This window comes from Pezoporus flaviventris, unplaced genomic scaffold (genome assembly GCF_033815535.1).
Source record: "Pezoporus flaviventris isolate CSIRO_AGI_PZ_B2104156 unplaced genomic scaffold, CSIRO_AGI_Pfla_v1 ptg000031l, whole genome shotgun sequence".
Lineage (NCBI taxonomy): Eukaryota > Metazoa > Chordata > Aves > Psittaciformes > Psittacidae > Pezoporus > Pezoporus flaviventris.
In genome coordinates this window covers 24957231-24973940 of record NW_026892579.1, presented here as the reverse complement: position 1 = coordinate 24973940, position 16710 = coordinate 24957231, and the positions used below count along the sequence as shown (strand labels likewise).

Below are 16710 nucleotides of genomic sequence, written 5' to 3'. Positions count from 1 at the left end.
CAAAATATTTTCCATAACTAGTCAGAGATGATGTTATGACTGAGATTAGCTTCATACAATACAGTAAATTGAATTCTGGGAGGTTGGGACAGGGCTTTCAGTTTCTATTGCAGGTTAGAGATTGGAGAATTAATGTTTGTGATTTGGGCTTGGTTTTTTTTCTTACGCACTGTGGAGCATTTTTTTTTCTGGGTTTTTCTTCTACCAAGATAAAAAATAGGAAAAAGTGGAAGCTACAGAACATAAATCTTCATCCAATCCAAACAGTACCCTTTAAATGTATACTGGGCAGTGTATCAGGAGGGAAAACTAACTCCCCTGCAAGTGCTTATCTGTGAACAGAAGTTAATGTGGTCCTGAAGGACTGCTGTTCGGCAGGTAAACCACAGGATTTTTCTAGTGCCATGTCTGTGCTCAGGGTGGATGGGGATGCTGGCTGCAGCTCTGAGTGAAGTGAAAGAGCTGGGGGAGCTGAACTGAGTCTGCCAGGTACACTGCAAACTCATGATCTGTTTGGGAATAGGTAACTTAAGAGGAAGACCAAGAGTATAATGGAGAAATAAAGGAGTAGGGGGCCAGTAAGTTGTTGGTACACAAATTAAGTAGATTAGCTACATATATGGTATCCAAGTGGGATAGAAATTTTGATATAATGAATATAAACAAATTGATGTTTATGCCAAAGTTAGTGCACAAGCAGTTGCCAGCAGCCATTGTACAGCACATTGTTTTTTTTTTTTATGCATGTAATTGGGCAGTTGCAAAAATAAAAATTCTAAAAATGCATCTAGATTTGAATTAATTTTTTTATGTAACATCAGGTATGTGAGAAATCTCATCTTGCAAAACTAATTTTTATGTTTCTAGATGCTGCGTTTTCAATACTTTCATTATGTTTTTATTTGTAGTAAATTGCTGTATAATTCACACTATTTGCTGATTAAAAAATACATTCCCCTATGTTACAAAATACTATTTCAGTATTGTATGGTTTATTGACTTCAGGCGTACAATTAAGTCTTGACTACAGTGCTTGTAAGTAGCATACATTTTGTTACTGTCTTTGAAATGTGCATGTGAAATCTTTAGAAACAAAAGATTTTTTTTGCACAGTAGTTTACTGTGAGAAGTTTGAAACACATACCTCTGTATCTGAGACTGCAGAATACCTAATGGGTTTCTACTTCTAAAGGTAATCCTCAAACACATTCAGAAGTGCACATCAGTCTTTTCCTTCTTACAGAAATTTAATATTCTTGTGTGTTATTGTTTCAGATGATCCTGATTTGGATAATTGATTTCTTGGTAGTCAAGCTGTCAGTAAGCAGCTGAATCTAATACAATTCCCCTCAGTCCCAGTGTACAAAATACACATCTCAGTCACTAGTCTAGTCTGTGGCATCCTCTTCCCTCCCACTCAGGCTGAATGTTTTTTTGAAAAGTAACTGTCTATACATACAAGTTAATAACGTGTAGGAATGCTGCTGGGGTTTCAGAAATTGTGTGTAACATAAAACAAGCTCTGACTTTATTTGGATCTTACAGGTGCGCAGATTTGCAGAAGCATTCTTTTGTCTTGAGCATCCTAGGCAAGCTGCCCTTGCTTATCAAGAACTACAGTGAGTAGCCTTTGAAGTGCACAGTATGTAGCATTATTCTATAGCTGTTGTTGTGTAGAAGTACTGTCTTGCAAAAATTCTTACATAACAATGTCAAGAGAAACTTACGTTCTAAATTGAGATCTGAAATTTTTAATGAAAGTTACATAAGAAGCTGTTAAAGAACTATTATAGCTATCAGATAATTAATTAGTAGAAAAGCTTCCACTAAAGTGAACGAAACTACTGCTAATTTCTCTTAATGTAAAACCAAATAGTTCTGTTTTTTTCATGTAGGACTACTTCCTTTTTTTCAGTGCTCAGAGTCATCTACAGATGTGTGCAGCTATCAAAAACACTTCCTTCTGCAGTTCTCTTCCACCCCTCCCTATTGAATGCAGTGAACTAGATGGAGATATGAACTCCTTGCCTATAATATTTGAAGATCGATATTTAGATTCAATTACCGAAGGTAAACATACCTCACAGTGTGTTTCTTTTTGAAGAAACAAACAAAAAAAAAAGTAAAACCTGAGTATTTTTCTTTGCATTTCTTGTTGGCTTTAAAGCTTTTTATTTGCTAGGAAAATTTTCTTTAGTTTGAGTTTTAAGGATGTGTAGAGTTCTGTAATGACTAGTGTCTTATAGCTTCAGTTACCTGCATAATCTTGTTATAAACAGTCCTTTTTCTTTTTTTTTCTTCTTTTCCCCCCTTCCTTTTTTTTGGTGAAAGATCTGGATGTGCCCTGGTTGGTAGTTCAGAGTCTTCCAAGGTCAGAGTCCAATAAACTGGATAAATTTGAAGCTGAAGAAGGTTTTGTAGCTGGTTTTACTAGCCCGGAACTGAAAATAAGAGGTGCCTCCAACATTTGGCATTCAGAAAGTGAAAAGATGCTAACAAAAACTTTGAAAGGGAAAAATGAAGATGCAAATAAATCCAGAGTTAAGGTTACTAAGCTCATGAAAACAATGAAACCAGAAAACACAAAAAAAGTTGTGAAACAGAACTCTAAGGACTCTGTGGTCTTAGTAGGCTACAAATGTTTGAAAAGTGCAGCACTGGAAGATGCCTCTAGAAGCTCAGAAGGCAGGCCTTCATACAATGCTAATGAAGGGCTGGACCCTACATTAGGTAGATTTCCTTGTGATACAAAGACATGCACCAGACAAATAAGTCAAGGAGAGCTTCCATTTTTGCCATCTGGAACTGAGGAAAAGACGGCCAAGAGTGAAGGTGTCCAACGAGGTCCAGGTAGCCCTGTGCACTGTGAAAATGTGCCTGGTTTTGATAGACTTAGTATCTCCCAGATGGGCTCTGGAACTGCACAAACAGATAGTGCTCTACAACCCATAGGTGCACTTGAAGGTTGTCATGGAGGACAACCAGCTTCCTCAGGAGTCAGGACAATTGAGGTTAAACCAAGTAATAAGAATCCCTATGAAGGGGGGAAAGTAACTGTTCACATTGGATCATGGGCAGAGTTTCCACAAGATGGAGTGCAAGGAGAGAATTTGCAGACACTCAATATTCAGTGTTCAGAATCTGGAAATAAAATGAATTTGGGAGAACAGGAACCAGTGCTTGAAAAGGAAGATGTCCATGAAAGAAACTTCCAACATACCAGTGACATCTTGACAAAAAGTAAAAGTAATCAGCCTGCCCTTTCTACAAAAGAAAGTCAACTTTCTGCAGGTGGAGACATGACTAAATTGCTAGAAGTTAGCGTGACATATGCCTCTTCTAGGTTTTCAGATTCAGGTATAGAAAGCGAACCAAGTTCTTTTGCAACCCACCCCAACCCTGATCAGGTTTTTGAAAACGTTCAAGGGCAAAGTGCATACAATGGTGACAGAGCATTTCCTCAGCTTTTACTAAAACCAGACTGTGCTATAAAAAACACAATAGAAAGCCATTGCACTGAGAGTACCAGTGCTGTAAGTGAAATACAGTCATCCCTGACATCCATAAATTCTCTGCCTTCAGATGATGATGAGCTGTCACCTGATGAAAATTCAAAGATATCTATTGTACCTGAGCTCCAGTTAAGCGACAGTAAAACAGCATTAGATCTTGGAGCCACTCACTTGCCAAAATCAAACACCAGTTTGCAGCAGCAACAGTGTGTTGTATTTTCAGGGCCCTTGGATAACAAAACTCTATCTATACATTCCTCACTCTCAGGAACAGCAGATCTTTTACACTTAGTTGTTTCAGATGAAGATGCATCTACTCATGTGAAAAGTTACAGCCCACAGGCAGACCTTGGCACAGCCTGCAAGGACTCTCAGGACATTGAAAGGCATCTTAACATTAAAGAAGAAACAGTTAAATTGCATTTGGAAATTACTTGTATGGGTGAGCCATCTGTTTCAGGTTCTTCATCTGTAAATGCAGTGAACGAGGTTGAAAAAAGAAATGAAGGAAAGCATAATGAGCCTTTAGAGCTAAAGGAGAGCACTGAAGAACTGTCAGTAGCTCATACAGATAATCCTTCTCCAGCCAGTAGTACTGACATGGTAAAGCAAGGGCTTGTTGAAAACTATTTTGGGTCTCGAAGCAGCACAGATATTTCAGATATTTGGCCTGTGGACAGCAGCAATCCTGTTAGCCCTCAAAAGGAAACATATGAGAAACAAATAATTTGCTCTTCCCAACAAGATGAAGAAGAAGAGGATGATCAGGAAATGATTGAAAACGGATATTACGAAGAAACAGACTATAGTGTATTAGATGGAGCTTCCAGTGCTGACCAGGGTCATGGCTCAGCAGAAGAGAGACGCCTGAGGTCTGAAAGGATTGATAGTGGGCTTCTGCGAGACGCAATGAGCATGCCTCCTGTCTGTACTCCTGGTTGTCTGTCTTTTCCTTCTTCTCTGAGAGACTCTCCTTGCAATGTTATCTGTTCCTCAAGGAATAAATCTGATGCAATTACACAACAGCCAGGCAGCACATCCTACAGCTCAGCTTCAGCTGTATCCTGGTATGAAAGCTCCCCAAAGCCTCAAATGTTAGCGTAAGTGATTGTTTTAAACCAGTTTTTTACTTTTAGAAATTGTGTTAGTATGGCATAAAAAAGAGGAAAATAAGGGTTGTTAGGCTCTTAGAGTGCCCCCAGGACTGTGCTTGTGGATTCTGCATGCTCAGTAATACCACATTTTAGATGGTCAGATAGAAAGTGTATTAGCACTGAATTCCTTCTAACGTTATCTTGTCATTTCATGTGGTTTGACAAACTTAAACCAAAACAATTTTTTCTTTCATTTCACTGATATGTTGCTTTTTAAAAAAATAATTGTATCACTGAAAAGTGATGTTGTAATAGCTATTGAGCATAAAGATGGTGTTTTATGAAATGGAAGCTGTTATAAAGAGGACTGGAGCACCTCTTCTATGAAGACAGGTAGAGCTGGGCTTGTTTGGCCTGCAGAAGAAAAGAAGGCTTTGGGGAGACTTTAGAGCAGTACCTAAAGGAGGGCTATAAAAAATCTAGAGAGGGACTTTTTACAAGGGCATGGAGGGAATGGCTTTAAACTGAAATAGGTTAGATTCAGATTAGACATTAGGAAAAAATTCTTTACTGTGAAGGTGATGAGACACTGGCACAGGTTGCCCAGAGAAGCTGTGACTGCACCATCTCTGGCAGTGTTCAAGGACAGGTTGGACGGGGCTTGGAGCAACCTGGTCTACTGGAAGGTGTCCCTGCTCATGGCAGGGGAGTTGGAACTGGATGATCTTTAAGGTCCTTTCCAACCCAGACCATTCTGTGACTCTATGATGATTCTGTGAAAATAGCAAGCATAGGAAAATACACTTTGAGTTTAAAGGCATAAAACCAAAACCAGTCTGTAACTAGTTTTCCATCTACCTAGTGAAGTGAAGCAAATGTGCAATGCAAGCCAAGGTAATGGCCTTATTTTTAAATCTTAACCCAAAACGTAACACCTCAAAGCCCATGGTGCTCTAAATTACACTGCAATTTGGATACCAGAAAAGCCAAATTTAGAGGAACATCAGGGATCCCAGATTTCACCTCTTCTTGCTGATACTCCCTGCTGATAACTGAACATGGGAAGCAGCAGTTTAATGTCTTGTATAGGAAGTAAAACATTGCTATTGAAGAGAAGAAAGCTTAAGAAGAGAGGTACAAAAAAGAATGCTGAGCAGATAGAAGAGATAAAAGACCAGATAGTTTGTGGTAGGCAGCTGAGAACGGGAGGGAAGGTTTTTAGCAGTAAAAGAAAACAGTTTAGAAGTGGTCGGAAAAATAGTATCTGAAATACTGGAGGGTAGGTACTGGCATAGAATGGAAGTATTAAAAGCAGAGGCTATTTCATGTGTTCTGTAAAAATAAAGGAAAGGGGCAGCTTGGAGTAAAATCAAGGACTTGACCCTGTGGAAAGCAGAGACTCCTGGAGCATGGGATAACTGGGATTTCTAGAGGGCGTGATCTGCTCCACAGAGAATCAGCCTTTGTACGTTCAGTTCAGAAAAGATGCCTGGAGTGCAGACTCAAGTAACTTCTGTTGCAGAGTGATAAGACCAGCTGCCTGTAGTGGTTTCTCTTTAGGCTGACTTCTTTGAGGCATGCTCCTGCCAGTTAATGGGGAATGAGCTAAAGATAAAGCTGGGAAAACAGAACAAAAATTAGAATGGGAGGAAAACAGTGAGCAAGCAGAAAAGGATAGCATACAGCATGATGCTGGGAAGGGATCATGTGGAACAGACAGATTAAGGAGGGAAAGAAGCGTAAGGAAGCATAAAGCCTGAAGTGCTGCAGAGAAACTGATATGCAGTTAATTATGTAGGGAGGTCATACAACAAAAAAAAAAAGAACAACGAAGGGAAGAAGAAGAAAGGGAGGAATGCAAGGAACTCCCAGCATGTCACAATTCCTGTAATTTTGTTACTACATTTAAACAAAGCTGTTGCTCACTGAAGACGAGAGCTAAGCCAGAATCTTCAGTGGTTCCAGAAGTACCTCATAGTTCGCAGAGGTGTTGAAAAGAGAGAGCAGAGTAAAACTTGGGGTATGGATTTTGTTACAGAAGAAAAGGGGCTGTAGGAAGCTGCAGTAAAAAATATTTAGAAGGAATTGGTTTGTTTTGTGAAGATACTAGTTTGATAAATATATTTTCCTTCATATCAATTACATAGAAAAGAAAGTAAAAAACCACTATAAAACAGTGTTCTAGGAGACCTTACATTTGTCTGTCAATAGTAAATGTTACTTTATCATAAATACGGTTTTGTTCCAGTTTCCTACAGGCTAAAGAAGAATTGAGGCAACTTAAACTTCCTGGATTTATGTATAGTGATGTTTTCAAACTGGCTTCTTCAATACCTTATTTCAGTATGGAAGAGGATGACTGCTCAGAAGAAGGAATACATCTTATAGTCTGTGTCCATGGCCTAGATGGTAGGCTGGGAAATGTGATACTGAATGAGATAGCAGTTCGATTAACGGTCAGGTTTAGTGTTTGTCATTCGAACCCTGAACTGAATGCTTCTGAAATAGGTTTGCTGGAAGGAAATAGGAATCTGACATTGTATGGCTGTATTTGACAATATGTTCCATAGGTTCTTTTAAATTAAGTATCTTATATAACATTTGTCTTCCACAAAACCTTTATGCAATTAAACCCATTTTATGCAATAATATCTGTCCATATCATGGGAATAGAATGAAGTTACTAACAAACCACTTTTGATTAAAATTTGTAATACTGCAGTGTCAGGGAAAATAAAACGTATGTATGTTGTTAGGAAAAAAATAGTATATGTAAAATGCAGTCAAGTGTTTATAAAGTTTTAAAAAGTTGGCTTTATTTAATCACAGAATGGTTGAGGTTGAAAGCCATCTCTGGAAACTCTCTAGTCCAACTCCCCTGCTCAAAGCAGGGTCACCTGCCGAAGACCCAACCCAGCTGGGGTTTGAGTATTTCCAACGGCATAAAGCAGCTTTTATTAAGCGCTTTTAAAACAGAAGTACTCCTTCTTACTGCTGTAGTTGTTCAAGTGCTGTTGCATGCCTAGAAAGGACACTAAATTTATGTTGGCCAAAAAACGTGGTGTTAAAAAAAAACATGTATTTTAAGCCTTAGAAAACCCCATATGGTTAGAATTTTCTGATTAAATGGTGGGTTCATACAAGTTCTTTCCTATTAATAATAGGTTTAAATAAAAATCTTGTGCTCTAATTAGGGCAGAAAGGGTACTCTTAAGAGCATTACAGGATCACTGATGTAGAGAAATCTTCAGGATGCCAGTGAAACTAGCATTTGTTAACTTAGGTACCAGTCTAAATGTACCTTTATCTGCTAACAGTCCTCTCTGCCTTTTTATTCCATGAAAATGTTCATAACTTGCCCTTATTCCTTGCTCCTTGATGGAATTATTTAAGCTCTTTAGCTGACTGTTATCAAAATTAATTAGGTTTTCCAGAATATAATGTTCACAGTGCTATGTATATGTTGGATGCTAGGACGGAATCAAACACAACTTCCTAAATCCTTTATTTTTAAAAACAGTGTCTGCACTGAATGCCATTTTTATACACCATTTTGGCATTGCATTTGGCATTGCAGTTTATCTGTCGAGTCTTACTGAATTTTAATTAGGGCTGAGAATATCATTAGCTGTGCTTAAATAAAAAAATCATTTTGGTATTCTAAGTGCTTTTATTGCAAGTTAACTTCACAAGTTAACTTGTGAAGTATTGCAAGTCTAACTCTTGTTTTTTTTTCCTTTTAAGGTAACAGCGCAGATCTAAGATTAGTGAAGACTTACATTGAGCTAGGGCTTCCTGGAGGGAGAATAGATTTTCTTATGTCCGAAAGGAATCAGGTATTTGCCAACAAAACAAGAATTTTTGTAAAGCAATAAGCAGTGCACATCTTCAGATGTGTTTATTTAATGGCACGATCATGTGGCAGTTTACCACATTCTCTGTGTTTTTATTGTGTTCTCACGGAATCCATGATTTGATCTGTGGCTTGAGTTAAAGTAATTACAAAACATACTATGATACTGAAGGTAAATACGTAAGGAATAACATTTATTGCAGCCATTTTGTTGTGTGTACTGATATCTCCTAAGTTCTCAGCGTAATCAGTTGGGATTGTAGATAAACAACCTCAATGGTAAAAGTAGCGATAGTGAAAACTGGTGTGGCAAGAAGGGAGATGTGTAATTTCAGAGGATCTGGGAAATACAACATACCTGTCTCTTGGTCTTTTATCAGTGTACTACTGTAGGACCCACATCATGACACTGAACCAATATCAAATTGCCTCTTGTGTTAAACTTTTATGAATTTTATTATTTTCAGCTGAAGTAAACTTGCCAAAACACAGAAGACCAGTTTTTACTTTTTGTGCATGTGTTACGTATTGTATTAGACATACATCAGAGATGAATTAGAACAAAGAGTCTCTCCAATGGCTCAAACGAAAGGTTCATTTAGTGCAGTAGTGTTTTTCTGGCAGTAGCTGCTGGGACAGGCTGGGCAGGCACCAAGCCATGCTCCCTCTTCTCTAGCCCTACAGTTTTTGGCAGTCTGCATTTCTGAAACTTTCTGATGTGGGAATTCCATTGAGACCACTGAGCCTAATAGATACTGACAGATGTTCCTCCTTAATGCTAACTGATTCTTTATGAATGTTTTTACTTGCAGTTTCCACGGCATATAGTTGAGATGGCTTCTGTGGTACATACATATGAGTAATTCAGTAGCAAACAAGGATATTTAAACAAATCCCCTTACAGCCTGTTTTGGAAAAATAATAGTTAATAATCATTCACCATTTTCCACTTCAGTTAATTAAGTATTTTATAAACAAGTACAATTTCTCCCTCTGGAGGCAGCGGAAGAGACTTAGTCCATTCAGTATTTCTCAGGATCACATGAGAAACAGTTTCTGGTCATCTGTAATATCCTTCCCTGCCCCTTTTCAAGCTTCTTGTCATTTAAAATAAGACGATCCAGCCAGACAGGGCATTTAAGATGCTTTTTTTCTGTACTACCCTTACTTTCCTAATGTAGCTGATTATATAGAACACAGATGTATAGCTTATTGTTTGCATATATGTTTAGGACTGTTTCCCTATGTAACATTGTTTTGCATTTCTTGCCATTTAATCACCCAGGCATTTTCTGAAACTGTTCAGTTCTAGATTTGACTATCCTGGACATTTGCTTTTGTCTGCAAACTCTCACCTATCATCTCCTCATTTTCTTTCCCAGATCATTTATCAGTATGTTGAACACTACAAATTTTAGCACAGATCCTTTGGAACTTGCGTTGAAAAGTTTTAGGCAGCCTTTGCCTATCTCTTTTAATTCCTTACTGTTAATCACTGTAGAGAATCAGCTGTGAACTGGCAATAAGACTTCAGGGATTTTGGTTTGTTTTGAATAACCAGTACTAATGAAGACTCTTTCTGCTGTTGCAGTAATTGTCTCATTTCTGTTTCATGGGCAGTGTGATTTAGTTCTGAATATGCAGTTTGGTCTTCTGTTTCACTACAGATAAGATTATGTGTATGGGAAGGCTTAAAAGTAAGTCTGGCTGTGTAATGTTAAGATTTGTTTTGGTATATTGGAAGAAAGTAGTGTTACAGTAAATTGTGTATCACTTTATTCCATGTTACAAGAAAAAAAACCCTTGAATTATAATTACTAGCTGTAGTGTTTGTATTCAAAGTTAATATGGATGCTTTGTGTGCTGTTGATCAAAACACTGGGGAATAAGAATTCAGACTGAATGCAGAATGTATATTGCTGCATTAGAAAATACAGTTATTATTTTTTATTTCTTTTATTTTACAGAATGATACCTTTGCTGATTTTGATTCCATGACAGATCGCCTTTTAGATGAGATTATACAGTATATACAAATTTATAATCTAACCCTTTCAAAAATCAGGTAATATCTGTTCTATACTATTTACAGAAATAAAACTAGAGCCCTGTGTTGTTCTGAACTGTGATGCTCAGGAGCAAGCTAAAAGAGAGATGGTAAAGTGAAATTCAGGGAGGGGGAGGAATAGGGGAAAAGAGGACAAGGAAAAGAAAGGGACTTCCCAGCTGAAGGAAAACTGCAGTGTTGTAAGCTCACCTAGTCCTGTTGGTAGTTTTAAAGCAGACCTAAGCATTACATTTAAGGAACTGCTGTCCTGTGCTTCCTCAGATCCTGCTTGGTAGGGTTCTGCAGAAAAAGAGGTATTTTGAGGAAGTCAGAGGAAACCGTAATAGTGCTCTATTGAAATGCAGTTAGCTTTCTTCTGATTTTATAGTCTCTTCACCAAGTATGACATAGCAGACTGTCTATTTTGTCATTCCTGCAGGGAAATTCCATCTTATCAGTGATGCTGAAGGGCAGCTGCATGGAAAAAAAAAAAAGAAAAATCATCATTCTGATGTTTTCTGATTGTTTCATCTGCTAGAAAGCATGTTTTACATCTTAGTAGAAGGCTCACCCCAGTCTGTGCACAGGGAATACCTGTTCCATTTATTTTCTTAAAATACAGTACACCATTTGGGCAGACTGCCTTACTAACTCATCTGTGCTGCTGGAGATAGCTCATTGATGGATGAAAGGGGGAAAATCAAGCCTGACTTCATACATTTGTTTAGACATCTTCGAGTTGTACATCTGGAAGTTTTGTGACATGCAATCACATGAATTTACTACAAGTTTCTGAGTACTCGTGCTTTTGGTAGGCCCTATTCAGCTAGAGAAAGCATCTAACATGTTTAAACATAATCTTGCTTTTTAAACAAATATTTCTATTTTGAGAAAGGCAAGATTTAACATGGTGAATTTTGTCTAAATTTATTTCTTTATTTCTTTATTTTAAATCACTCTGTGGTCGTATTTGTGTCAAGAGGACTGCATGTTAGCAGCCTCAGTACAGGAGAGGAGAGTTCTGTAGCCCACCAGGCCATGCTGATACCTTCTCTCCCATGCTGTGGTCTGAAGGCTGTAATGAGCGCACTCACACTATGACCTTCTTGTTGTTCAAACCTGACAACTGAATTCTCTTTTGCTTCTTTCATAATATTTTAAATTTGTAAATATTTTTTCAGACTCATCTATTATTTGTCACTTGAAAGAAAAAAGAAATTGTCAATTTTTTAGTTTCTTTTTCAAGGTGTATACTTGTCTTTGGCCCTTCCAAAGCAGAATCTCCATCTCTCACTGATAGCTTGTCTTGTGAGAAATTTAAACCTATCAGCTAATCCTGCAGCTGTTTCCTGGTAGCTGCATGAGAGAGCTTTCAGAAAGGTGTGTTCATATGCAAGTCCCAGAAAGCCCAGGAAAGTACTGTTGAGAAATCCTCTGCTCAAGTATCCAGTGTTTTCCTATTTCCTTTTTTACTGTCCCACTGTAAAGAAAACAGACTTTGTGCTAGTTATCCATGGTCCCCTGAATGATGCTAGTTTCTTCTAACAAAATTTCCATGTCAACTAAAGGAAGTGTTCCCTATACAAATGCTGCTCAATAGCTGAGTCAAATGATAATCTATACTGGTTTTGTATGACAAGAAAGCTGACAGCTTTGTGTGTCAGAAATACCTGTTCAGCCCCTCTTTTAATCTCCAAGACTTGTTAAGGGGAAAAAGAAACACACTTCATGTGCAGAGCTAAGAGTTTATTGCTAGTACAGTTAGTGCTCTCATAATCTCATTAAGAGTGCAGCAAAAAATTACTGCTAGTCTAGTTACAGTACTACTAAAATTCATAGCCTGAATTAATGCAGAAAAGTCCTGTTAGTGATATAGCTGAAGTTGTTATGAAGAAACTTCATAGTATCTTTCTCAGGTGATAGGCTCCCCTTCCAGCAGCCATCTGGGTCCTCAGACTGGTGGTTTCTGTCTTCCTTAAGCAGTGGGACATCAGCATCTTGGGGCTTCAGTGGAAGGAGAATGATGTTCACGGTGGGTGGTTCTACCTCCTTGGCCTTGGGTCTGACTGGATTTATTTTCATACCTTCATATTTTCAGTCTTCCCACATGCTCTTTCTTTTGTTTCCAGTGTATTCTTCTTTCCCCCATTCTTTGTTATCTCTAATATTGCCTTCCTTTTGTGAGCTGTAAGACTGTGCTTCTGCAGTGACCATTAACAAACAGTTGGGGACCTCTGGTAAACCTCTGTTGGTACTCTCCCACACCACACTTTCTTCTAGTGATACACAGTTCAAGCCACACAGAATAGCTGATTGTTATTAATTATTATTATTGTTATTAACTATATTGAAACTAAAGCAGTTTCAGGCCTGATTTGTTACTTCACTGTACCATGATTGTTGTCATGGCTAAAACAAACTGCAGTCAGCACAAGGCCAAGACGAGAGAAGTTCTGAGATTTTGCACTGTCAGGTCAATGCAAAGTCTCATGCCTTCAGGTAATGGCAAAATCCTGTTTATTGTGCTATATTCTTTTACTGAGAAAAGGTGCTCCCTGTACCATCAGGACGGAGTCCTACGGTAGTGTCAGCTTCAGTGAACAAACTGATTTTGCCAAAGCTACCATCAGTTATTGCACCAGGACACTACCCAACATGCGACTTGATCTCTCCTCTGAACAAAACCTTTGCGCTCACTACAAGTGTGTAGCAAGCATGAACTGGAAACTTGATTCAAATCAGCTGTCTTATAAAACAGCTATTTGGTAAAGAATCATGGAATACTTTAGGTTCAGGGGACCCTTGGAGTTCATCTGGACCAGTTAATGCAACTGAAGCAAGTCAAATTTCTGTCATACCCATTCACGTTTTGAGTACCTGTGAGGATGGAAGCCTTTCCAGGTCAGCAATAGCTAGGAAATAAACCACCTGCTCTTGCAGTATAGTTTCAGAAACCATTTTCCTCAGGTCTTACATAAATTTCTGATGAGCTGTGTTGAACTTTAACCTCAGTTGGATTAATCAGCTCATCGTCCTTTCCTCTAAGTAACACTGGCTTACAAGAAAAAGAAGGGAGATTTTAATGCTATGCATATATTAAAACATCTGTTCATTGTTTTAGCACCTTCTGATGATGGCTTTTGATGGATTTTTTTTTTTTTCTTTCATGAATTCTTATAGTTGAATAGGATTTTTCATGTGTTAGGCTAAAATAATGAGGTTTTGCTATGTCTAATTTCCAGTATTATCTGAATTGGCAGATATATGCCATAAAGCACATACAAATACTGCAGTATAATTCTGTTACTTCAGCGTGTTAATATCTTGTATTCTAAAGGTGGCAATATTGCCACCTACTGTTAAGAAATGCATTGGTTTTTGCAGCGCATCCCAGTTGCAGGTGTCTGAAGCAATGAGTAGGATGGGTTGTGCTTATGTCTTACACAATCAAAACCCTTTTTGATGGGTTTTCCTTTTCCTCTGCTTTTCTTTCTGATTTGAGCAAATCCTTAAGCCTTTCTCTTATTAGAAAATAATATTAAAGGCATACTACATTTTCACCTAAACATCTGAACTTGGAACACAATACATTACTGTAACCTTTGTTATTTTTCTGAGTCTTTCCAAATTAAGGAGTGTTTAATCTTTGAGCTCTAATTCACTCATTTAATTGTGACCACCCTTTTTTCCTCAAATGGATCTTCCCTGTTTCTGAAGTTGTGGTTCAGGTGTGCCCATATTCTTGAGGATGGTGAGATTGCTGGATCAGTGTTTTTTTTTCCAGTGATGAAATTGTCCTTTGTTGTGGTACAAAATAAGAGTTTCTCGTTCCTTTATGGTATTTAGTAAATAGTGGATAGATTGTCATGAGAACATCTCTGGTAGTGTTCAGATCTTCTTGAGAAAATAATCTCTTTTACTCAAGAGTAATCATGTCATGCAGACCATCTTCAGGATAAACTCAGTTTCTATGGACATTTTCTTATTCCTAAAGAAATCTACAAGTTTGTTTTTCTTGTGCAGACTTTATGATGTACTCTGAGGAAATGGTTTAAATTTTATTATTCAAGAGAGTCAGCAGCTCAGTACTTTGTTTTGCAAATGCAGTGCTGTTGTGCTGACAGCAGAGTGGATACATGTCTTTCATTTCTAAATTAGTTAGGCAAACATAGCAAGCTGCAGCAAAAAATTTCTGATGTTGCAGCAATTTTGAAAATCTAGTAGTACAAGTGAATGGGAATCATACACACATACACTTCAACTGTGTATTGGTAAGAACAGATAGCCTGCTCTGTCATACAAATGTATGGTTGTGTCAGAGTATAGGGTCCCAGGGATGGTTCTGTCATTCTGTAACCTAATGCTTGAATTTTTTCATTTGGCTTTAAATTGGAATTTTCAGAGTCAGTAATTCTTGCTTGGGAAGCCATTGAACAGTCAAGTAATTTTTTAGCACTGTGTTTTAAACTTGGAGCTTTGTTTTAGTTGTCTTTGTTGATGGATATAGTGGTACAGAGCAAACAGGAAGGACAATCTTATGGGTTTAATGTTGTGGCACATATATGATCCAGCCATGATAGTTCTGCTGTGTATTTTTGAATGGTTGTCCATTCTCTCCATGGCCTGAGATTACATTTTAAAACAGGAAGGTGCTTTTTCCTTTTAATTTTGTGAGTCTTGTCTCTGTAATATCCTCTGAAAGTCAGTGAATAGGATGGTGTAGTCCTTAACCTCAGCAGGGGTCTGTAAGCATAACTGCAGAGTAACTAGAATTGTTTGATCTTGTAGTGGCCTCTCTGAAGAAGTGCTTTACACAGACTTGTGAATATGACTGCACCTCAGATTGAGTAATAATTATTCTTAGATATGTGAAGCTGAAGAGTCCCATCCATCTTCCTCCTAACATGCTTAACCAGGGAAACAACTGCATGTACCATTCTCTTGGCAGACAGATACTCTTCAATTGCCTTGCTCAAGCTGATAATCGCTTCTTTTGGTTTAACTGCTAAGCAGGTTTGAGGTGTCACTTAAAATAACCAAATTCAGTTAAATAATGGGTTTTTCCCCTTATAGGAATACTTTTGGAATTCTTCTCCAATAGGTTTTCACACATTTACCATATCAAACACCATCACATGCCAAAGTAGTGATTTATTCAGTCATGCACAGTTCATAAAGATATGAATACTTGGTGCTAAGAGAAATACACCCAGAAATAATCTTGGGTTTGGGTGGGGGATGCTGGTGGAAAGATAGTTTGTTTTGACTAGCTTTTCAAAAACCATGTATGAAATAATTCTGGCGGAGCTCAGAACATGGTTGTAATGACGTTGTGCAGCTTGGGAGATCTGGACAAGCTCTGCTTTCTGTGTGATCTAAAGTACAGGCTTCGGAATGGAAACTTTACATTAATATTTTCCCTATGCTCTTTCAGCATTGTATGACATCAGTTTTATTTTTCTCTTGTTTAATGGAAAAATAGATTGCCATCAAATTCTGTGTTATACTGTTTCTGTCTTTTTAAACAGCTTTATTGGACACTCACTGGGTAATTTAATAATCCGTTCAGTGCTCACAAGACCTCGATTTAAATATTACCTCAACAAACTTCACACCTTCCTATCTCTGTCTGGACCCCATCTTGGTACCCTCTACAACAGCAGTGCTCTTGTTAATACAGGTAAAGTAGTATTTTCAGTTGTACAAGTTTAGATTTTCTTTTTGAAATGCACTTAGCAGTTTCAGGTGGGGTACACATTTCTGCAGTACTTTGATTATGAGAAAGTGCATGTTTCACTGTCATGTGAAGAGTTACAAAAATATAAGTATCAATATAGGAATGTGCAAAAGATGGTTGACATAAGTGTTTTCAGTGTGTTTGATTCAGGTTTTCTATTATACCATAAACTCCAGTTTAGTGTGTTGAGCTCAATTTATTTAAAAACTGAATTTTAATATACTTAATCTGCAAAACCAATAGGTAAAATTCATTAAAATAATTCTGAACTACTGGTAGTGTCTTACAACCTCATCACCTGCAGTGTGTTTCTGCAGATGTGTTTATACCTTATGAATGTCTGTTTCCTAAAGAGTAAATGTAGCTCTCGGAGAACTTGTCGAAACTGCTGACTTTTGAAATAAACATTAGAAAATATTTTCAGGTAGCATCAAATTTTAAAGTGAAAACTTGTTTCAGAGATTAGC

At 37.7% G+C, this 16710-nt stretch overlaps 1 protein-coding gene across 7 annotated transcripts in view; it reads left to right on the top strand.

Moving 5' to 3' along the window:
- FAM135A (family with sequence similarity 135 member A) overlaps positions 1–16710 on the top strand; it is a 93882-nt gene that overhangs the window by 64733 nt on the left and 12439 nt on the right. For 6 of the 7 annotated variants that reach the window (XM_061460512.1, XM_061460511.1, XM_061460513.1 and 3 more), the window contains 7 exons: positions 1546–1619; positions 1916–2070; positions 2332–4612; positions 6855–7015; positions 8351–8442; positions 10427–10524; positions 16035–16186. In XM_061460512.1, coding sequence (XP_061316496.1) covers positions 1546–1619; positions 1916–2070; positions 2332–4612; positions 6855–7015; positions 8351–8442; positions 10427–10524; positions 16035–16186 — 3013 coding nt within the window. Of the gene's footprint in view, positions 1–1545; positions 1620–1915; positions 2071–2331; positions 4613–6854; positions 7016–8350; positions 8443–10426; positions 10525–16034; positions 16187–16710 lie in introns of those variants that run through there. The other variant, XM_061460517.1, reaches the window with a different exon arrangement.